Genomic DNA, 23,370 nt, shown 5'->3' on the forward strand with positions numbered 1-23,370 from the left:
GAAACAAAATTTGTAATCCTACTCTTTTTTTTTTTCCCTTTTTGTCCAAAAAGTATTTGACAATATTTTTCTGTTCAATTTCTGAGGACTAAAAAAATCCTAAGAGAAATTAACATGCACACTGGCATTCATGACAGAGTTACATACAGGGCAATTGAGAAGGGTGGACCCACACATTGTACACAGGCACAAATGCCTGCATGGCAGTAACAACACCCTTGACTCCCTCACCCCACACCTCTTACACATCCTATCGCCACCACCACAACCACCGTTTCCGCCGCCTCCAACCACCGCATCACCACCATCAACCGCCTCTTCATCCCGCCCGTAATCGTTGCTGCCGCAGCTCGATTGCGCATCGTCTGCCACCGCGGCGGCTGGGGGGCCGCCACCAGCTTGGTGCTCCTCGCTAACGTGCGCCAGGACTTGCTCTAAATTGGTGCGTAGAGAATTGGCTGCGGCTTCGTTTGTCTGCGCCATGTCCCTCCATATTTGGTTCTCAACGAATAGGCTTTTGACTCGCTCTTGAAGGACCCAATTGAGCTTCCCCATCCTCTGTATCTCCTCGTCTTTCTCCTTCAGTTTCTTCACGATTCTCTCCTGGATTGCCGACACTAACAATCTCGATTGCTGCTTTCTTTGCTCTTCGAGTTCCATTCTCACTTTCTCAGTCTGTCAAAATAGCCATAGAAACCAAAATCAATAGAGGAATAAAATTTTTTTTCTAAATTTCATGACAATGCTCTGTCTCATGGCCAAGAAAACAGAAGGAGATAACAAAAAAAAAATGAAAATCCGGGTTTTTGGATTTTTCATTCATTATGGTGAATGGCACAAGGCTTTATAGAAAACATGAGTGAAAATTTACTACAAGCTTGGCCTAAAACAGGGGAGAGAAACAGAGGAATATTGAAGAAAGAGAAAAAAGAAGGGGAAGATATAAAAGATGGTAGAGGAATCAAACTTACATGTTGGGCGATGAAGCGATCGATCTCAGATTGCTGTTGTTGGATCTGAAAGGCAATGTCTTGGTCCATAAAAGATGAGGCACCAACGGACATTTTGGTCTTCTGAGGGACTGAGAAATTGTTGAAGTCGTTGATTAATTGGTCTCTAGGCCGCTTTCTAGGAGCAGATATGTTGTTGTATGTGAGACCACTCTCCGCCTGCTTGTTCATCGAAGCTTTATTTGCTTCACAGAAAGGCGATTGGTACATGGGAAGCAGATTTTCAGGCATTGTTGCGGACAAAAGCAGGCCAGAGTCCATCTGTGTACTGTAAATATTGGCGTTTCCTTGGTTGGTTTTGATGAAATCTCTGCAAAAATAAAACACAACCCACGTAAGAAAATTGAAAACCAGAGAAAACCCATGTAGAAGAAGGTGATTTGAAGGGCTGGCATGTACCTATTTGGGATTAACTGAGATGGGATAAGAGCCGCATGGTGGAGGTGCTGAGCTTCAACTGCCATGAAGAAGAAAGGTTGGTTGGTTCTGCTATGCTTTTCTTGTGATTCTTCTAGCTCTTCTTGCTCTGTTGTTGTTGTTGTTGTTCGAGAGAAAATATAAAGAGAAATGGAATGAGAGCTTCAAGAGAATGAAGATGAGATGAGGCAGAAAGCACGCAATAGAGGTGGCGACTACAGAGCCTGAATCAATTTATTAGGCTGAGGCAGAGAGAGAGAAAGAGAGAGAGCAAAAGTTAAAGGTGTTCCCAACAAAGAAAAATCCCATTTTTATACAATAAAAAATTTATAACTTTTTTAATTTGAAAAAAGAAATAAAACTTAAAAAAGAATCCCAAACAAAATTAATTGTAAAACATGGAAGTGACAGATTTTGTCAGATTTGGTCCAATTTAAGTTTTGTTGATTTTTCCTTATCCAGAGAAAAAACCTCCCTTCACATTGCATTTACACATGGATTTCCTCTGGTCTTTCCGTAATTAGATCAAACTTCCAGGGATAGTAACGGAACTTCAGGAAGCTGACTGGGTTTTTTATTATCAAAACGCTGTGATTTTTTGCAGTTAATGGCGTTGCAGCATATCCGCCACGTATCCGATTGGCGTGGTGCCCTCCGCAGAAGGCTGCCACGTCACCAAAATGGAGCCAAAGGACTTTTCCTGAAACCAGCACAGCACAGGCACAGGCACAGCAGCGGGGCACTCGTTGTGTACGTGACTTTTTTATCATGGGATTTTGAGGAGAGTGGGGCCCATTGGGCACTGTCCCACGTGTGACGGTGTGTGCGTGTGAGGACAATAAAGCTGACCCACTAGCCACGTCTGGATGGGGCCCCCACTCTGTCCTTTGGAATGGAGGTGGGGACAGACATTGTGGGGTCAACATTTCCGTTTCGCAGCGGTTTCCCCGTTTTGCTACCTTGTCCCCTTCCTTTAACTGGCGGTCTCCGTGTACGGACAAATCAAGGGTGGAGGGTGAGTGATCCGGTGCGGCACGGGTCCACACAGTACTGTGCGCCTTCATTCACTGTCAACAAATTAATGATCGCTTCCAAACTTTTTTAAAGTGTGGTGTTGGGGGTGTGTTTTGTGATTTGTCTGTCTCTTAGTCAAACTGTGCACATAATAATAATAATCTTTGATTAGTAAAATAATTAATTCATAAACATTTGCGTATTAATAGGAAATTAGATCGCATCATGTTTACTTTGAACCACTTAATTAAGAAGTACAGCTACGGATGAACAAATTAGGTTGAATTATGTGCATGCCAATTGAAATTAATTATTGCTTAACCCATAAGCACATGTGATTTCTTTTGGCTAAGGGCCCTATAATCTTTTTCCTAGCTGTTTTATTACCCTTTCAGATACCAAATCCTTAGGGTGGTTAAGGTATGTAACACTCAATAGACTTTTTTTAATTTCTCCAATTGCCAATTAGGGTTAATATATATATATTTTACATTTTTTTAATCTATAAAAAACTTTTATTATGATTTGAACCATTTGTTCAAGTGAAAGTAACTTGAGCCAAAACTCATGGGTTGGGTTAGTTTTTATTTTTATTTTCTAATTATGGGTTAATTTTTATTAACCGAAAAAGAGAAAGAACAAATTAGACTTGCCATAAAAAGATTCCATGCAATGAGATGATGAGACCATTCTGAGTTGTATGCTTATCTCTTGTATTGTAAAACACAACTTGTCCCATGTGAATACTTTTCTTTTTTGTTTTTGTGTTTTTGAGGGTGTAGATCCAAACGAGTGATTAGAAGAAAACTAAACTCTTCCTAAAATGGATTAAAAAAAGTTTGGCTTCTTCTTTCCCATTAAACAAGCATCAAATTCAGTTTATATTGAGTAGGTTATACCTTCTAAGATTCCCTCAAATTAAGAGTAAAACATGAATCAAACATGCCATTAATATAACTTGTAATTAATTTTAATCTCCAAACAATCCGACAGTTAATGGTATGAAATTTTTTATGAATGCAATCTCCCTTCCATTTGACAAATAATGCATATACATATCACATTGTCTATTTTCAATTTTACATGAAATGCAAATTCTTCTCCAATTTTTAGAATTTAGGTCACTCGTAAGGAATGCATCATATGGAGTAATTTTCTAATTACTCCCAAATAATGTCACAGCATTACATTTTTGTTTTATAGTCAAAATCAAGTATATGTTTTTAATTCTCCCATTAAGTTCTTTCCTAACAAGTACAAGAAATATTGAAGTCCTACCAATTTGCACAACCTGCAGTACCAAAAATATAGAGAACATTAACTTAGAGTCAAAGTCAATGGTGAAGTTGCAGCAGATAAAATGACCAGCAATGAAATGAAATTATTGGCATCTAAATTTCTCAGGCACCAAAATTGAATTTGGGGGGGCCAAAATGTGCAACCAAATTATGGGGTATTGACCAAATTGAATTTGAGAGAACAGTAACCCCACCTTGTCTGAAACTATCTAACATCTTCTTTAATTCCCTCACAAACACGCACAATCGAATAGGAAAGAAAAGGAGAGCATAAAGAAAAGGAAGGAAAAGAAAAGCATTTGCCACCAAAAGAAGATAGTAAATGTAAATGTAGACAGATGGATTCCCATATCCACTATCTCTCATCTCTCTCTCTCTCTCTCTCTCTCTCTCTCTCTCTCTCTCTCTCCTTCCTTGTATTATTGCTTTGCATTCATCATCCCATTTGGGCTCATAACGTATGCTTCACTTTAACCACCTCAAAAGAAAAATAAGGGTAAAATACAAACCAAAGAAAAAAGGCATGCAAACACGAAACAAGGAGATAGAAGGAAAACCAAATCATGCATTGACTATTGCATGTTGCACTGTTAAGAATGCTTACATATATTAGTAGTAAAATATCGGCTTAGAATTCTTTCTTTATACAAGCGATATTAAGAGAGGAGAAATTCGAATACAGAATTTTTGAATATATGCATTGGCTTGGAATTGAATATGTAAAAAATTAAAGGCACTAAAAATAAAAAAAGATAAAGTTTATGGTTATGCTTATCTTATCAGATTTGTTTTCCATTTGACAAATACAAAACATACTAATAATAAACCCCTCCTAGCACATGACAGAAAAAGCTTAACGTACATATTATTGTTTAAAAAAAAAAGAGAGGAACATAATGGCATATTTTAGCTTTGTGTTTGTTTTACGAGTTATGATTCTTAGGTGGAGTTTTTATTTTTATTTTTAAATGACATTTTTTATTGAACGGGATGATAACATATTGAACTCACACACACTATACAGATGTTAGAACTCGAACCTAAGATCTTTTTTTAGAAGAGCATTTGATCCAAATTACTACACTAATGGGTCATTTGCCCTATGTGGAGTCTTAATAGTGGCTTAAAACCCACTATTTATTTTCCTTAATTGATTTATAGCTGGTTCAAATTTAGATTTATTTTAGAAGTTTCCAATGAAGTTCCTAGAATTGCATCTACCTTTTCACTTCACATCTAGTGTTGCAAGCATCAATGGCCACTAGCCAGCCATGCCGGCCCTTTATTTCTCCTTTTATATCCGCAGAGGTCGGTTTTATATGCCAACCACTTGGAAGATCCCATGATGATTCTAAAAGTTTTCAAATGTGGGAACCACACAAGTAGGAAAAAAAAAAAATATCATGATGCAAAAGCATCTAGATATGTGTAGTGGTTCTGATAACCAAGAAGCATATCTCCTTGTTTAATGTTATAAGCACTATGATTACTTTCCACTTGGATTATCTTGTTCGAAAAGCTAAAAACTAAATGATAAAAGTAAGAATAACAATGAATTGACGTTTTCATTTGGCTTTATATGGAAAATATGATGGCTTTCACATATGAATTTGAATCATTTCAACAAAAAATAAACAAGAATTAAAATTATTAATTAAGTAGATTCTTGTTTAGTATGTTATTTCTTGATAATTTTGCATTGTGACTATGAATTTGAACTATTGGATATAGTAACTCTTGTTTGAATGCCATGTGTTTGGATTCATAATTGGACAACATGATGTGTAAGATTGCCCGGTAAAAAAAACGTAGTTATTATAGTGAAGTTTTCAAATAACACTATCACTATAGCAGGTAGTTTCATTATATCGATATCATCTCCATATTATGTCGATACTGTCGATAATAAAGTATTATGTTGACATCTAACATTTTTAAAGGGTATATAAATAAAGTATCAATATGCTGTTGGTGCTGTCGATTTGATAGAGTAATGATGTTATTTGAGAATTTTGTAATAGTAAGTGATATTTGAGAGTATTTTCCTTAACTTAATGAAGTAAATATAATCTTGCAAGGAAGAGGTGAAGTAGGATTGGGGAGCTTTTCTGAAGTGGGTAGCTAAATGATCAAAGCTAGTGAAATGGAAGTCATGATAAAGTCATCATGCTTTTATGCTAAAGCAAAAACGAGCACTTGGTCCCTCCAAAAGTCCAAAGATCCGTAATTTGAGGACATATGCTTAATTAAATGTGATTATTGATTTAATTGACAATGAAACCAACCCAATTAGTGAAAATTAGGTCAGTCATTGAGATCAGATGATTCGACACCACTATGTCGTGTTCATGAATGCCGCCGTCTCAATTGTTAATCAAATGCTTAATGTGGAACTTTCCCTAAATTAGCTGAATTTAATATCCTCGGTTGTTTCAGATGATATGCATATGTATGGCCAATACAGCACGCACTTTTCAAGTATTGATGTACTAATACAAACAAGTAAAACCACAATTTATACATTTAAATTATAAATATCTCATTCTTCGATTGTTGATGAATAAATAAAGTTTCTCTCGTGTTGTCGAATTCGTGAATTACTTTATTATAGAGAAAAATAAGAAATTAGTCCGGACGAAGATTCCTATGTTCTCACCTAAAGGCACTTTCAAACACTGTTGAAATAAAGAACTCATTCTACCCATGTTTTAAATAATTAGATTTGGTTGAACTGTTTAATCATGATTCCCATAATGATGGTTTGTTTGAATTTGATCAGTCTAGAATGCAAGAAAAAATTAGTTGAAAAATCATTGTATCCAACGAATTTGATTCCCAACTTTAGACGCACCATAACATGTTTTGTCAAAGAAATAGTTGAAATCTCCCACTCATCCTTGTTCCCTTCACAAGATGAGATGAAGTCTATATAAAGAAAAGGACATCGACAGTCCATATTTTGCCATCTTTTTCCTCCTCCGAGTAATCGACTTTGTATTTGGCATTAATAGGGTTAATATTATTCTTGGCCGCAACTTCGTGCACCGCAGGCTTCCACTCAAATCTATTCTTGGATTTCTGCCTAATTGACAAACAATGCAGCTAAGTAAAATAATTTGAATTCTCTTTGACAACGCAAACAAACACCAAAATGGAACCAAATTGATGGAGACGTGAGGAGGAGAGGTCGTTTTCTTGGAATTTCTCTCCATTGGAAGCTGCAGGACAAAACAACAGGGATTGATAGAGAAAATTTGTGCATATATTATATAGGGCCACAGTGTGGTCACTGGTCACGTACTTTAATCAAAATTATATGCTGCCCTGAAATTGTGGGCCAAAATCTTTTGCTTTCAATCTCTCAATGATATGATTGAATAATGGGGTTATGTTCCTTTTTGAATAGGGTTGATTCCATCTTGGGTTCTAGTCAAAAATTGATGTCTCTCTGTCTTGTCCAAATGAAAACCCCAGAATAATTATATTATACAGTTTTTGTTTATTTATATTGGTATTTTTCAAGCAAAAACTCAATCTTTTTTTTTTTTTGGTCAAGCAAAAACTCAATCTAAATGTCTCTTTCTTTGACTAAGAAAGCCTTAATTTGTAATGACAAGCAATTTTTTGTTTGTTTAAACGAATGTGCTTAATGGGTCCCCATGCCTTTGCTATTTAAAGCCAAAGCACAGCATTATCCCTTTTAATTCAACTTCCAACCACATTCTGCTACGCATCAAAAACCTAGAAAAATAAGTTTGCAATTTTGTTTCTTCTACAAATCTCACTTGCACCCCATTATACAGCAAAACTTATATGAAATGAAAAGGGGATAGCATTGTTTCACTTATTATTTTTAGTCAATCACACTATGTTAAGTGAAAAAATATCACTTGTGGCATAGCGTGATTGAACGAGAATAGTAAAATAATGACATCCCGTTGCACACAAGTGTTTCTCTCTATTATGACAATGTGTCATTGTTAATCGATTATGTATTCGCAATTGAAGGAGGAGCTTGTTAATTAAGATGATATTATACTAAATGAGAAATGAATATATTTATTTACTGTTAGAGCATATATTACAAAAATTACCACTGTGTGGGGTTGAGTTTTTGAGAGATAAAGCTGAAAGCAATTTCACAACTTTGGATTTGATGACTTTTGAAGGCGTGAGGCACGTCAGGAATGATGCATAGAGATATGTATGCTGCTGGAGAAAGCGACCAAAGCTTATCATCCTTTTCTATGTCCACTTTGATGGATTGGGTCTACCTATCCATTATGATTCTTGTGACACACCAACGGTAAAATTAAAAGTTGCACAACCTTGCTGTTAATTAATTCAGAGGATGACTTATTCTACTTTATTAGATTTTTTTATTTTTTATTTTTTTTATTTTTACAATACGATAAACTATTCTAATGTAAGAGGAAGGGAATCGAACTCGGGTTTAAAAGGACGGACATATTTTCCTTGTCCAACTGACATAATTCACATATGCTTAAGTTATTGATAAGCAGGTGACAGAGATTACCTACTTAAATATAGAAATTGATACATTATTAAGCTTTTAATCACGGACTCTTCTTGGTGAAGTGGTATGTGTATATATTCGCCTTTATGACGCCTTTGAGGCCACAATAATCACAAAGTTGATTTTGGCTTTTGATGAGGTGTGCAACATAAAAACAAAACAAAGTCGTACTCACAAAACAAACTTATTTATTTATTTATTTCAATTATTTATTTATATCACATCGTGCTTTCTACATTACCCAAGTATGCATTCGTAGAACTTACAGAAAAAACGAAACAAAACAAAGGTGACGAGAGATTGGACCAATTTTCTATATTTTGTCCTCTTTTTACGTTACTATATTTGTATATTTTATAAATTGTTTTTGGGAATTTCAGAATTGATGAAGTTGAGGGTGGTGGTGGAGGTGGAGTGGAGAAGACGTGGGTGCTATTAATGTTTGACAACAAGATGAGAAAAAAAGTAGATACATAGTTGGCGTCCATACATGGAGTTCAAAGACTTATTGCTTTGGCACAAGCTGAAGGCTAACAGAAAACAAAATTGTCGGCCCAAGATGGATCCCCAATGTCAAGTCAATGTGGTCATGCTCATACCCATTTCTTTAACATGCAATAAGATGGAAGACTACTGTTTGTGTTTGGGGTTGAAATAGAACGCCTACATTATTGTTAATTAGGGTACGACTAACTACTGATTTGTTATTGAATTCTGTACTAACAAATATTATACATGAGAAGAGTCGAAAAAGTGGTGTCAAATTTGATTCTTTTGAAGTTACGATTAAAGGTGTTATTAAATGAACCTTAAAATTAATTGAGGACAGTCTATTATTGAACTTTTTATTGAATTACTAATTTATTCTAATATAAAATTACCACAAATGATATATTGAATTGTGAAATAAATATAATTTTAATAAATGCATCATACTCACCATATTCAACCCTAATCAAACATAAAACCGAAAAACTCTACTTCCAAAATCCTTAGTATTACTTAAATAATTTGTTTCATCGTTATTTAGTAATTGATTGATGCAAACAAGTCTCATGGATGCTTCATACATATCGAGGAAGTCATCAAAAAGAGGTATTAACATCGGTATTTTTGGTTTAGGTTGAAAAAAAATAAATTAAAATTTAGGTTTGTCAAGTGAAGCATCAAGTTCGGCAACAAGGTGAGTTTTGTAGTCTGATGGAGTGTTATGCAGTAAGGTGAGTTTGGTGGTCTGATAGTGTTTGGCAGCGAGCTCTCAAATGAGTTTGGTGTTGTGTGAGATGAGTACGGTCAGATTTAAACGTCAAGTTCAAATAGAGTAGGGATCAGTTTTTCCAAACCAAACCAACCCAAACTAAATTAATTGCAGTTTGATTCTCCTCATATTAATTTGATTTGAGCGGTGTAAACGGGACAAACAGTTTTTACCAATTTCTAAAAATATGTGTGTAGCTAATGTAACGAGTCACTTATTGAAACACAGAGCTCTCTCGAGATAGCAAACATAGCACTAGGTTTTACTTTTGCAAAAGGCTAGTCTCCAAATATGCATAAAAAGCTATATACTTTGCGTTGTCCATATATGCATAAACGACTATAGCAGCGGGCTACGCATTTAGCTGGAAATTTGGATATATAATTGTCTACTTTATTAAGAAGATACCAAAGTTTAGAAATAAAGTGATGTGCAAGATTTCCCAAGTAGAAGAAATGTGAATTCCGAAATCTTCATTGGGATTGAATGAGGCGAGAAGCTTCGATTCCACTGTATTATTTCCTGAAAGCATAATTTGCAGGACATAACTAATTCGTGCATCATGGAATTAGTTGAGAAAATGATATGCCATTATATATGCATGCCTCATGAACAGCAAGCAGTCAGTTCATGTCTGTCTGCTTACATAAATTCAGTACTATATATGCTCCAGGAAAAACCTAATCACATGCACCGGCTGCCTAGCTACTTCACTCTAAATCAAATCCCAATATTTTCAAACCTCCGTACATTGCACATGCGCCATTAACTTAGGAGGGAATTATATATATATATATATATATATTATTGCTTTCGAACATGCATGTCCCTAATTAAATAGGTTCAAAGATCCAACAATCGTATTATTGTCAATAACGATTGAATAATATGATGATTTGTTGCCTAGCTAATAGCATCTTACTCGTTGAAAATAAATGAATTTTTTTACCTACTACAATAGCTTATGAAATAAACAATGTTTGAAATATGAACAAATGAAACTCTGTTCTAATTAGCTAGAGACTTTTGAGATTTAACATGGAGCTAGCTTAACGTTGGAGAATTAATCATATTCAACATGTATTTAATTACTTAAAGCATGTGATGTTCGGGATATGATTAATTATTCCTTGCTAATTTCTTTTAAAATTGTCAGAGATAAGTTCAAGCGTGGACATTTTTGTTAGATAAGTTAATAAACTGATGTGGATATATAATTATTCCTTGCTCTTAATCAAGTCCTTAGTTTGGGAGGTGCGGGTGTCGTGGATTGAGATTGGCGTGGAAATTTTGCAGCCTGTATTAGGAGGTCCAAAGATGTGTTTTTGGCCGAACATGTTGAGGTGCTGGCGGTATGTGAAGGCTTGTTGTGGTGTTTGGAGCTTAGACTTCTCAGCTTTTGGTCATATTATTGAAGATGCTAAGGCTCTCTTGATTCCTCGACTATCGGGGTGATCATCTCTCATGTGCCTCGTTAATGTAATGGGGTGGCTCATTGTTTAGCTAGATGCACTATGTAAATTGATAGTTTTGCTCAATCGAGCAAAAACCCTTTTGAATTTATTTTAGGATGTATCGTAACGAAATTTAGTAATACTCAATAAAGATATTGTTTTGTTAAAGAACAAAAATAATGTGCTGGATATAGGCCTGGAGCGGAATCTGTTGGTTGGATTAGATGACCCAATTTCAAGATTCTCTCATACTTAATTATTGGTCTTAATAACAACAACAAAAGAAAAGAAGAGAATATCATGATATGATCACCACGTAGTAAAACAAAAGAAAAGAATATCAAGATTATTATAGCAGGAGCACTTGCGTATCCGAGTTGGTGTGAGAAGGGGGAATAAAATTCCCCAAATAAAATAATTAATAAATAATGGTGGACGGTCTACTCGAAAGCAACATTTGATGATGCAGATTTGTTGTGGATTTTGCTAAAACTGGATTTGGACCCATTATTTGGGATCTTTTGTCCCTCAGTGACCAGCACGAGACTAATTGGAAACTCAGAACAAGTTAATTATATATTAAACCTTTCTGTTTAGAGATTTAAAATATAATTAGAATGACCATGTTTATCCAAAGCATGCATGTTTGGATGGTGACTGTCACCATTTCTTTTTATTTGAAAACCAAATAAAAATAATAGTGCTCCTCCGACTCCTCGGAATCTTATAATATCACAAAGCTTGTGAGCCTTGTGATTAAAAAAATAAATCTTCGTTTTATTATTTATTCATTGGATGGTGAGGTGGAGAACTCATTGCGACATGCAGAGCAGAGAGACAGACAAAAACAAAAACAAAAGAATGAAACAAAAACATGTTTGTACAGATTACGGTCTTCCCACGCCATTGAAGCACAAATCTTGCTCTCGTCCTCCATTAATTAAGGCGGGATATGAAGCTATCATCTAAGGACGATTATTGTTCACAAGAAATTGAAACAGAAGCTTCCTTATTTGTGTTTTGTGTTTTGTTTTTGTTTTTGCTAAGGATTGAAAGTGAAAGTCGACTGAATTAACATGACCATAACATGTCATGCAATTAATGTGTTATCTAAGTTGTCCCCTCTTTTTTTTTTTAAAAAAAAATTTCAGTCCAAATTGTTGAGAAAAATTAGCAATGCTATCTAAGCAAAAACCCTCTTGAATTTAGTTAGGATGTACGCATAAGAGAAATGTATTTTTTTTTTAAAAAAAATCTGTCCAAATTGTTGAGAAAAATTAACAATACTATCTAAGCAAAAACCCTCTTGAATTTAGTCGAGATGTACGCATAAGAAAAATGTAGTTTACTACATTTAACTTATATATAATAATGGATTCAGTAATTTAATTTGAAAATTAACATGGGTCCCATGATATGATTTATTATCATCATTATTCGTATTATGTATCAAAAAAATCACGTCACAAACAATTTGATTGACGTAATGATGGAAATTTATTCATTATGTTGTTTTCATATTAAGTTAGGATAAAATTATTCTATCTTTTTTGTTTGTTTGTTTACGATAAGAAGAACTTTCATTAAACAACCTCGAAAAGCACCCTACAACATAAGGATTAAGACAAAATGAATTGAAGTAGGAGGCCTAAGATTTTAACTGAAATGCACCATGCATAAGTTTTTTTTTGGTCTCAACCACCATGCATGTTTCCGAGCCATGAGTATCCATTGTTAGAACTGCCAACGGCTTAAAAACCCTAAACCACTCCGTCGTATTATCGAGAAAAAAAAGGTCCCAATGTTGTATTCTTAGTCATTGGCAATTGATGATTCAATTTGAATGATATTAGTAATTTTCATTTGCACTATTTAGCAGCAGTACAATTCTGTATTTAATTATTGGGCATGTTTGAGAGGTTTCTATAGGTGTTGAATTTTATGTTGAAAAAAAAAAAGTAGAACAAAAAGAAAAGTCCAAATTGAGATTTGAAATGTTTTAAAAGTCGTATAGTGAATTTCAATTGAAATGATACTGGCTCTAACCAAGACGGATAAATTATTAGTCCTTTTCACTCACGTTTTTTCTAATTATCACGAATGTTTGACAAGTGTGATCATTGATTTATTTTTCTGTTGAAAAAGAAAAAATATATTAATAAAAAGGTCGCATTGCTTTCACATGCATTTGGATTTGTTTGTGTTGGCCGGCCGTTTAATATTTTGAACCGTCTTCTTCTTTTCAATCTTTTTTTTTTCATTCTTTTTACTCGATTCTAAATGTGCAGTGACAATTTTATTTATTTTATCACTCAAGAATTGTCATACATCAAATCGATCAACCTACGTGGCTTGTTAAAGTATAAAATATTAGATGTCGGTAAGTTGCTCTCTTAATTTTCAATATTTTATAATTCAAGTGGTTAAAAATAGTTATTCTTACATTCGAAGTATTGTGTTTGAATCTCTACTTATCTAATATCGGTTGAACAAGAAACACAAAGTGTACTAATTAAACAATAAAGTAACCCTAAAATACTTTGCTCACATTAACAACCAACTAAACTAATCTCTCTGACAGTTATAATCGCTCTACCAAGCAAATACTTGAACTCGATATTATTGGGAGCTTAGAAGTATCCTCAAGCAAATAAAAGTGGAAATGGAATTTGAAACCTCAATTTGTTGACAAACAATTAACCTTTAATTCTTCGAACTTAACGTCTAATCATTCAAGGCGCGGACCACAGAAAAGTGCAATGAATCTTTGGCCTTTCTTTGTTGCGTGGGGATTTTTGGTTATGACAATCTGTTTATATATGTACTAGATGACATGAACAAGTTGTGGCCTTGACCCATCACCCATCTCCTCATTGTCATCCAAAATATTATAAATATATTTATGATGAATATCGGCACGCATCCAATAAACAAATAATGTCCACTTACGTGGTGCACCATTTTGGTTGAAGAAGAAATGGGAATATTTCACTCTTTTTTTTTGTCTCAAGTTATCTTGTTTCTTGCTTGTAGACGTGAAGATTATTGGCGTTTTGTGACTTGTGAGGTGTTCTTATAGTAATTTGGTTTTGATTGAATATATATAATTTAGGGTTGTCTTTCCTGTTAGATGTGATGTAGCAATTCAGAGAAACTAACCACCCAATTTGTCACCTTCGATTCGATTGATAAAAATGAAAGATGAGATGAAGTAGCAAACCCAACTTTGTTGCTTTCCATACATGCCGTTCTTGACCAAAACAATATCAAATCAATAATTTTGTTTTTATGGCACATCTTTATCACTCTCCAAAACTCATGTGTTTCTACTAACTCTGCACAAAAAATATATAAATTGGAGGTAACGTGCAACACTGCAACATGTATGGCAAATTTAATTAAAAATTAATAAATATAGAAAAAGATAAAGCTGATATTCTTTTCTGGCCTGGTCAAAGAGGAACTTGAATACTAATCTAATTTTGATTTTCAGAAAACACACAAGAAACAATAAGATGGTTTTCTGGGCTCCCCAAAAAAAAAAAAAATTTGAAAAGAAAAAATTGATGGGTTGACAGCATATGTATATATGCGTGTGTCCATATTGAAAAGACAATAACATAACAGGTTAAGAGGACAAGCTCGAAGTTCATACCACATGGTATGCTTGTTGGCTCTGCTCTCTCTGAATTGTGAGGCAAGTATGAAAATGACACACACAACCAACAGCCCCATTCATTTCTTTTTTTATTGTAGTTTTGTGAGAGTGGGCCTAAGAAAGCTGACCTAAATTGGAGGATCTTAGTATCTATCTACTCACTCTCTCTCTCTTTCAATTTAGTCTTTGAATGTTTGATTAGGGATTGGTCCCCAGTAGTGTAAAAATGTAAAGAAATGGAAAGGTGTGTCATAAAGAAGGCAAGTCCACTTTGCAGATATATCCATATTCCATGCACATAGGTGGGGGTGGAATTTGATGGTGATGGAGTGGACAAAGCCTGGCATAAAATATGGATCTACATCAAAAGTTGTGGGCCAAGCAAGTCTGAATTTAAGGTGGGGCCCTGAGGGGACACAATCCAGCTACCAGCTATGTTCATCACCTTAAAATTTTGATGTTGTTGCCTCCCTTTGCTCTCTCTCAACACCACATTTTCACTTTATAACATTGCACCCACTCATATGACAGCATGTGAGAGAGAGAGAGAGAGAGAGAGAGAGAGAGAGTTTATGATAGTCTTCCAAGTAGCACATCCTTTAAGTGGGAATTTTGAGGAGTGCCATTGGTTTTGCTTTAGGAAGATGGATTTGGTAGGATATAAAGAGATGGTGGAGTAGAAGTAAAGGTAGGGCATAATATCTAGGGGTTGGATTATTAATTCCATGTTTGAATTGAATCAAAACCCAATAAAGCTGAAGTATCCAGGAAGGTAAAAACAACATATGAATAAAAGGGGAACCTTTTGCTAGCCATTCTTTTTTCATTGAGTTAGAAAGATGCCCTTGGAAGCACATAATCTTATCCCACCGACAGAAATCGCATATGCTAAAGTCTACAAGGCCACAACCTCTCTTTCATCCCATGATCCCATTTATGCGTTTTCCAAGATTGCAACATCAAACCTAATTAGTGCAGCAGATCAATCATCTCACTTCCTTTTCCCTTTTCTTTTAAACCCTTAAACTTCAAATTCTTAATTGCCAAGATAAACCCAAAAGATGGCCAATAAAACTTTAATGGGTTCTTGAGTTGGAGAGAAAGGGAGAGGTATTGAATTCTTCAAGATATGGTCCAAAGTAGAGGGAATGGTGGGGTTTTCTTGTTTTCGCTTATATTGAAGGGGTTGGAGTTAGGAGTTGTGTTAAAGTTCAAATCTTGATGTAATTAAGTAAACTTTTTTTATTTAATCAAATTGATAGGAACAGATACTTATAATTTAGGGTTCAACCAGCTACTACATTTGAAGTTGAATTTAAATCATCTTCTTAACGCTATTTGCAAACATATTAGGAATAATGGTGACAACATATGGGAACTTGTAAAAGGTTGTCCATATGGGATGGCCATTTTTAAAAACACACACACATATGTAGAGAGAGAGAGAGAGAGAGAAAAAAAACAAAAAAACAAGAGGAAAATAGATGTACGTACTACTCCATTCTAGATGAGCTCCCAACTTTTCCTCCCTTTGAAAGATTCAAGTGTAGCGTTGAAGAGAAGGGTGATGGCATGGAAAGTGACCTAAATCTAAGATTATGGCAGGATTAGCAACCTATATCACACATCAACAAGCTATGAATAAACTTTTGAGCAAAAGAAAATAATAAAAATTAAGTGAGACTTTAGGCACAACTACCATGAGCATTTTAAAAAAATGGGGTTGAAAAGAGTAAATGTCGCCCATCAAACTTTATTGGTCATCCCAACATTGCATGTCGTAGCTATAAAGGAATCAAATGCTGGACCAGAGCATGGTCTCCAAGTCATGTTATTGAATCCAAAGCCAAGAATCTTAGTCAAGTCATACCAGAATCTTCCAAAAGTTAAAACTAATTTAAATGCAAATTCATGGCATGTGAACAAATTCGTAGGTGGATGTGGTGCAATTTTCTAAATGGGATCTAACTTTTCATCAAGCTGAGGCAGGTAGACCGTACTATATAAATCATGATAATGAAGTCGGTCGAACCACATTTGGTCCAAAGTTCATTAAGGAAAAAAAAAAAAAAAAGCCATGCTCATGGATGGTATAGGAGATCTAATAGCTGTTTGAAAATGACGTGTAACAACTATAGTAGAAGCCCCAAATAGAACAAGTCTTTAAGCCAAAATGGTACACATCAATCCCTCCTTACTATGTAAGTAGGAGCTCCTACAATCCTACTAATAGCAGTGGGGCATGTGTGCATAAGTTTTTTTTTAATGAATTATTTTGGCATATGGGTCAAACTGTGATCGCAAGAAAGAGGATTACCTCCTTACAGAGAAGAAGGCAAACAGTATCCTAAATAAAATGAGAGAAGAAAAATGAAATTGGAGTTATCGGCTATAAAGTTGTAGTTTGGTTGCGTTGGCAACAAAGCTAGCCCAAAGCATATGGTCCCAAATTAATTTTTCATTGCACTTTAGTTAGCCCAAAGCCCAATCCACTCTTTTGATCAAGTTGTAGATCCAATTTTGGCTACCTTAAAGCAACTTCAACTTCAACTTCAAGTCTAGCCCAAGTCCAACCCAGCAACCTCATCTTCTAATTGTAATTCCCTTTGCTTGGGCCAGAAATATTATCCTTGTGACTGGTTCAGAATTCCTTGTGAAAGTGCATGTTCCATGAATATATAGTTATATACTTTGTTGTTATGAATCTTTAAACTCCATTGGCAACAATCTCTTTGGCCAGAAACCTTGTCTCCTGGCTATTAGCACATCAAATAAACCTGCTTGTCCATCTAACTTGTAATTCAATCTCTTGGGGAAGGAAGAAGAGGCATTGAAATTGTGAAAACTCCTAGAATCTAATAATACAATTGGACAGTTTCTCTTTGTACTACTCTCATATGGTTTTGGCATGGTTCATTATTGGACAACATTCCATGTTTCTTGTTTTTATTTATTTATTTTTATATTCGATAGAAGAAAATTAATTAGGAGAAGATTGCAATAAATAAATTTTACGTATGTCTTGCGCAAACTACTCACGCTAATCATTAATATATTAATATTCATGTGATCATATTTTAGTATCATATTATAATTTCTCCGTTTTTTCTGATACCGCATGCTACTCGCGTTAATTATTAATACAATAATGTTCTTGTGACCGTATTTTAGTACTACATTATAATTTTTCTGTCTTTTCCGATGGCATTGGATAGGAGGTTGAAAAAATCCATTTTCTCATAATTAATTCAAAATATCTAAGAGTGGCCAATAATAAAAGGGCCAAAGTTGTCGCACGGTTAGAGTTTCGAACCCTAAACCGTCTGCAAGCAGAAAACCCTCTCTTCTCCAATCCACCATCGCCACTACCACCAGTCAGTCACCATCATGTCCCAAAAATCAAAATCAAAACGAAAGACACCAAGACAACAAGGACCCCCAACGACAAGCCCAAACCCAACCCCATCGGAGTTCTCATTCGCCATAGCCAGAATCGCAGCGTCTCAAATCAGTCAATCAGTCGGCTTCAAAGCCACGAAGCCTTCCGCCGTCGAAACCCTAGCCCACATCGCCATCAAGTACATCGAGGCCATAGCTTCCGCCTCAGCCTCCTACGCCGCCATGGCCAATCGCACCAACACTAACGTTTTCGACTTCACCAACGCCCTCCATGACTTGCAGTCGGTGCAAGGCTTCAAAGGCGCCTCCTTTCTCCACGAAAACGGCTTCTGCGTTTTGGGTTCGAGCGTTTTGACCGATCTCGCCAAATTCGTCAGCTGGAACGAGGAAACCCCATTCGCCAGGCCGATTCCGCGGGCCGAGAAATTGGATACAGAGAAACGGATTCCGTTTCCGGTGGAAACGGATTCCGGGAGGGATTTGCACGTGCCAAGATGGCTTCTAGCATTCCCGGATGTAAAGAAAACGGTCGCGAAGAGGGGGAATGGTGAGGAGTTGTGGGAGAATATGGTGGCTGGGAATGGCGGTGGTGGTGTTATGAATGAAAGTGAAAGTGAAAGAGTAAGTGAGAGTGGGAATTGGAATGGGAATGGTGGGAATGAGAAACGGTTTTGCTTGGAATTGGGGGAGGAGAAGAAGATGGGGAGAGTGAGGTTTAGGATTGGATTGGGGGTTGAGGAGGAGAAAGGGGTGGCGGGTTTGGGTTTGAATTTGAGAAGTGGGGTTTGTAGAGGAGGGAAAAGAGTATGTTGGAATAATAACAGTAAAATTGGTTACAATTTTGATGATGATGATGATGATGATAAAAGATAGTTTCAATTTTGATGAACTTTGTAATTGATACAAAAATATTGAATTGTTTTGGAAAATTTTCAGAGTTGTTGTGTTTACTATTTTTTCATCATGTATTTAATAACCAGATTTGGTTCTTTTTGAAGGGCATCCCAGGATTCGAACTTCTGACCTTTATGAGATCAACAACTGCCCTGTTAACCATCGGAGCTAGTGTTTTTGTTTCTTTATTGAACTCAGATTTTACTCATTTAAACGTTTTGGATGGTGTAATATTCCGAATGTTGTATACTATCAATAATATTTCAACAAGCATGGACGTATAATGGAATTCAGCTTTGCAATATAATTCAGAAACACATTACTATCTGCCACAGGAACTTTGCAAAAAAGCATTTAATTCATGAGCAAAGCACTTCAAGATGCGAGACAATACGCTTTAAAGCAATAAGCAATTTGAATTTCTTTTTCTTAGCAAAACATTCTTATGACTAGGTAGTAACATCATATAGGGAGTTCCATTCATTCACACAAAAAATACGTCTTCGCCTTTTGACACATATTTGTAACCAGACTTGCAACAGACACATGATCTTTCTCTTATAATAATACTACATATAATTGCAAAAGTTTGGACTGGCAAGACCAGAAGCTTTTCTTGAAGCTCATTTTCCAAAGTTGAAACCATGGAAAACGGAGAGGATTATGACAAGGATTAGTGCGATCAGGATTCCCAAAACAATCAGCTTCACCTTCATGTTCTGCAGCCACATCTTCCTCCGCATTTTCGTCCCAACATTTCTGAAGTCCTGTGCCTGTAAGCAGATCAAGTTTCCCCCATAAGTAGGTTACATAGAATAACAATTCTTTCAAAGGAAATAAAATCTTGAAAAGATGAATCAATTTCGAACTGTGGAAACCATAGATTCAGAATTAGACTTCATGAACTGTGGAAAGCAATCATAAATTATACAGGAAGTGTTTAAAGCCCTTTTATGAATCATTACATACTTGAGGCCATGTACATACGGGGAAAAATAGATAATTTCAAGTTTTTAAATTCACAGTATTAGTAACATGTGCTTACGCACGAGAGAGAGAGAGAGGACCTGTTGATGAAGGTTCTCAGTCTTATCGACCAAAAGCTCTATCTTTTCCCCTCTATCTAAAACCTGCATCAAAACGCAAGATGAGGACATATGAGTATTCAGAAAGAAAAAAAAAAAAAAAAAAAAACGCTATGAAAAGGCATCATCTTATACTCAAAAAAAATTAACCCTTCACAGTCAATTTGCTGGAATTACTTTTGAATTCTGTTTCTTCTCCAGAAACAGTAAACAAGGTCATGGTGGTTATTAGAATATGGTTTTTGTGGTTTGAGTATTTTAGTCCTTGCTGTTTTTAAGAATGAGTCTATTTTCACAAGATTGAAACAATCTGCATAAAGAACAAGATTGATCATAAAGACTAGCAAAATATACTCCTGGTCAGGTCTGGTCTACAAGTGAGAAAAAAATGGTCAAGTTATTTTTCTTCATGGAGTCTTTTTAAAGAAAAATTTATCTTCCACAGATAATCATAACATTTTTCAAGGCTAGGATACTTTTCCTTCACCTGAACATTGGAAACAAGATGGACCTCTATCCTTAAGACTCATTCCAGATCCAGTTCCTGAGTCCCAACTACCATTACTTGTGCCATAGTGCCCAATAGTGTAGGTAACTTAGGTTCTAACAACATTACAAAAGCGCGCACATGCACATTTATGGACATGTTTGTGTGAGCACATGTGCGTGCACCTAAATGTTCAACAATTTCATCAAGTCGGAGTGAAAAACCCTTATTCCATCAATAGATTCCCAAATCTGAGAAATAGCTGGCCAAAAAAGAGAAAAAATAAAGAAATAAATAGGTGAATTAAGGTAAGTCAGTTGGATTCAATAACATCGTATCCCATCCATGGCAAACAATCTAATAAAAAACAAGTATTCAATACCAATAAACCCATGCAGTGTACCTTTTCAATATTCTCCATCATAACACCTTTAACTTCCGAAACCTGGGCCTTCACCTTTGCAAGCTTGCTTATTTCTTCAGGATGATCAACACAGTACTGCATATGTTCCTTCAATTTTGACCTGCAAGTAATGTAAAACCAAATTAGCTATTTTAACCAGACAAAATTGAATTTGGATGTCTTTCACATGAACCGAATCAGGTATGATACCCAAATTCCTTGTTAAGGCTATTGGCAGGGGCTGTAGCAGCCTTTCCACCACCATATTTTGAAACAAAATCATCTTTGATACGCTCCAGAAAAGCGATAGGTACTTGTCTTCCAGATGATTCATCTGCAACCACACAATACGCTGCAACAAGAAACATCAGTCAGTAACCTATTGAATAAGATAATAGTAAATTATGAACTGACGCTAACAAGAATTTAAAAATATTCGGTTCTAAGTATTTATGAAGATAGCTCAACGAAATGAAAGGAAGCCTATGCAACACAGCATTAGTTCGAATGTTTTAAGAGTGTCACATTTCCTAGCAAATTCAACATCCAAAATGATTAGATATGTGAAAAACCAGGAAATCAAGGCATTGGAAATATGCTCAGTTCAACATTCAAAAAGAAATGAGATGCAATCTACTAATACCTACTCTAGAATGACACTTGATGTTTGAATATAATTGAAAACCAATCACACGGAAACAGCATTCACTCATGCATAGTTGCAAAGCAACAAAAAGATATCTTCTAATGTAAGAATAAGATCCAAGATCTAAAACCTCTAAAGCACAGAATCGAAAACCAGGGCCATAACTCAAAATTCATAAAATGAGCCCAAACATCAGCATCAAGTACAGATCTACGAACAATTAAGTACATCAAACGAACCCTCAACTTCACTTCGGCTTGCGAGCACAACAAAATAAAATGAACAAAGCAAATAATCAACACAACATAAAGTAGTTTCTCCGTCATTTTCCTACGAGAAAATTTTCTCGGGAGGCAAAAATAAAGAAAAAAGGGCATTACTGTAGCCATTGTCGACGAGGTAATTGAAGGTGTGGCCATCGCAGTTGTAAGTGAACTTGTTGTTGGTAGCGGGAAGCTTCTGGAGGCACTGGAACGCTATGGAGTTGAAATTGCCGCTGAATTCCGTGTACTCTGCCAGAATCACAGTGCCTCGTGCTACGAACGCGTAGATCAGCGACTTCTGCCCCATTTGATTTGAGCCTTCCTCTGAGACCACCTGCTTGGCTTAGCTTTTGGTTTCAGAGAGAGGAACAGAGGTTTTGTATTTTCCTTCTTTTTTTTTTTCTCCTTTTGATTTTGTTTTGGATTTTTGGGTTTTGTTTGTGTGAAGCGCTCTTTCTCTCTCTGTGATCTGTCAAGCGCCTTCTCCCACACTGGTTTTGTTTTGGCTCTTTTTGGGAGAGAGAGAGAGAGATAAAGGGGAAAGTTGGGGGGTTTAATGAGGTTTAAAAAGTAGAAAGAGAAGTCTGGAAGAAGAAATGTGAGGTTTGAATCTGATTACGGATTTTAAACTAGAGAGAGAGGGGATTTTGGGGAAAGATTTTTGTGAGGTCGGACTTATCTGTGATTCATAAGCTCTACTTTATTTTTATTTTCTTTCTTAAATATGCTAATTATCATATAAAAATTAGATTCCATCATAGAAGTAAATTTCTACTGTCCATCTGTTTGTTTTTATCATGAAGGCATAAATTATGGTTGTTGATTAGATAAAGTTCTATAAGAATGTGCAATTGTAATTCACAACATGACATTGTGAATATATCACATGTTCAATAAACAATCATCCATTTTTGCAGATGTGGGTTTGATCAGGGCAATAAGCCCGACTCTTGTACCTAAGTTCAAAATTCCCTCTTTGGATTAGATTAATTTTGTAACATTAATTTCTTCCTCTATGAACATAGATAAATAGGTAAACTCGTATTTGAATATGCAGTTTCAATTTTCAATATAGTAACGTAATGTGTAAACATTTGGCATACCGCAATGGATCATGTATCTTAGAATATAATATTTTTTGTAGTTGGAAAATATAATATTTTATTAAAAATTTATAAGATGTAGCATTTATATGAATATTTGTGAAAATGAGTGTGATAATATTTGATTGAAAAGTTTGATTTTTCAATTATTATAACTTTGGGTTCAGATTTTGCATGTAATCAGCCACCAATTAGAGGAGCAACATATGAGATGATACCCAAATCTTATGGAACAGAAAAAAAAAAATTAAAAAAAAAAATCAGAAAATAGCAAAATTTTAGGGATAAAGTCATATGTTTCCTACGCGTGGCATAGTTTAGGTGCTCTTGTAAAAACTACTTTCCTACTTGCGTTGTATGGAATAACAATATTTTACTCTTTTTTTTTAAATATGAAAAAGAAACGTAAAAATAAATAATAAAAAGAGATAAAGCATCAACTTG

General features: G+C 35.4%; 3 protein-coding genes across 3 annotated transcripts; 1 reads left to right on the forward strand and 2 right to left on the reverse strand.

Annotated features, from left to right (window-relative positions):
- Nucleotides 1-1,707, reverse strand: LOC117626429 (BOI-related E3 ubiquitin-protein ligase 1-like). Its single transcript, XM_034358121.1, has 3 exons — nt 1,410-1,707; nt 972-1,320; nt 1-675 (listed from the first exon to the last, which is right to left on the reverse strand). The coding sequence occupies exons 1-3, from the start codon at nt 1,472-1,474 to the stop codon at nt 100-102; spliced, it is 990 nt and encodes a 329-aa protein (XP_034214012.1). The 5' UTR covers nt 1,475-1,707; the 3' UTR covers nt 1-99.
- A 16,201-nt stretch (nt 1,708-17,908) lies between these two features.
- On the forward strand, nt 17,909-19,157 carry LOC117625701. The gene has a single exon (XM_034357235.1). The coding sequence runs from the start codon at nt 18,034-18,036 to the stop codon at nt 18,916-18,918; it is 885 nt and encodes a 294-aa protein (XP_034213126.1). The 5' UTR covers nt 17,909-18,033; the 3' UTR covers nt 18,919-19,157.
- Nucleotides 19,158-19,329: 172 nt separating this feature from the next.
- LOC117624507 (vesicle-associated membrane protein 721-like) lies at nt 19,330-22,362 on the reverse strand. The gene is made up of 5 exons (XM_034355799.1): nt 21,941-22,362; nt 21,125-21,266; nt 20,915-21,035; nt 20,007-20,069; nt 19,330-19,712 (listed from the first exon to the last, which is right to left on the reverse strand). Exons 1-5 carry the CDS (start codon nt 22,128-22,130, stop codon nt 19,563-19,565), a joined length of 666 nt encoding a protein of 221 aa, XP_034211690.1. The 5' UTR covers nt 22,131-22,362; the 3' UTR covers nt 19,330-19,562.
- Between the last annotated feature and the right edge of the window lie 1,008 nt (nt 22,363-23,370).

Source organism: Prunus dulcis, chromosome 4 (assembly GCF_902201215.1).
Source record: "Prunus dulcis chromosome 4, ALMONDv2, whole genome shotgun sequence".
NCBI classification, from domain to species: domain Eukaryota; kingdom Viridiplantae; phylum Streptophyta; class Magnoliopsida; order Rosales; family Rosaceae; genus Prunus; species Prunus dulcis.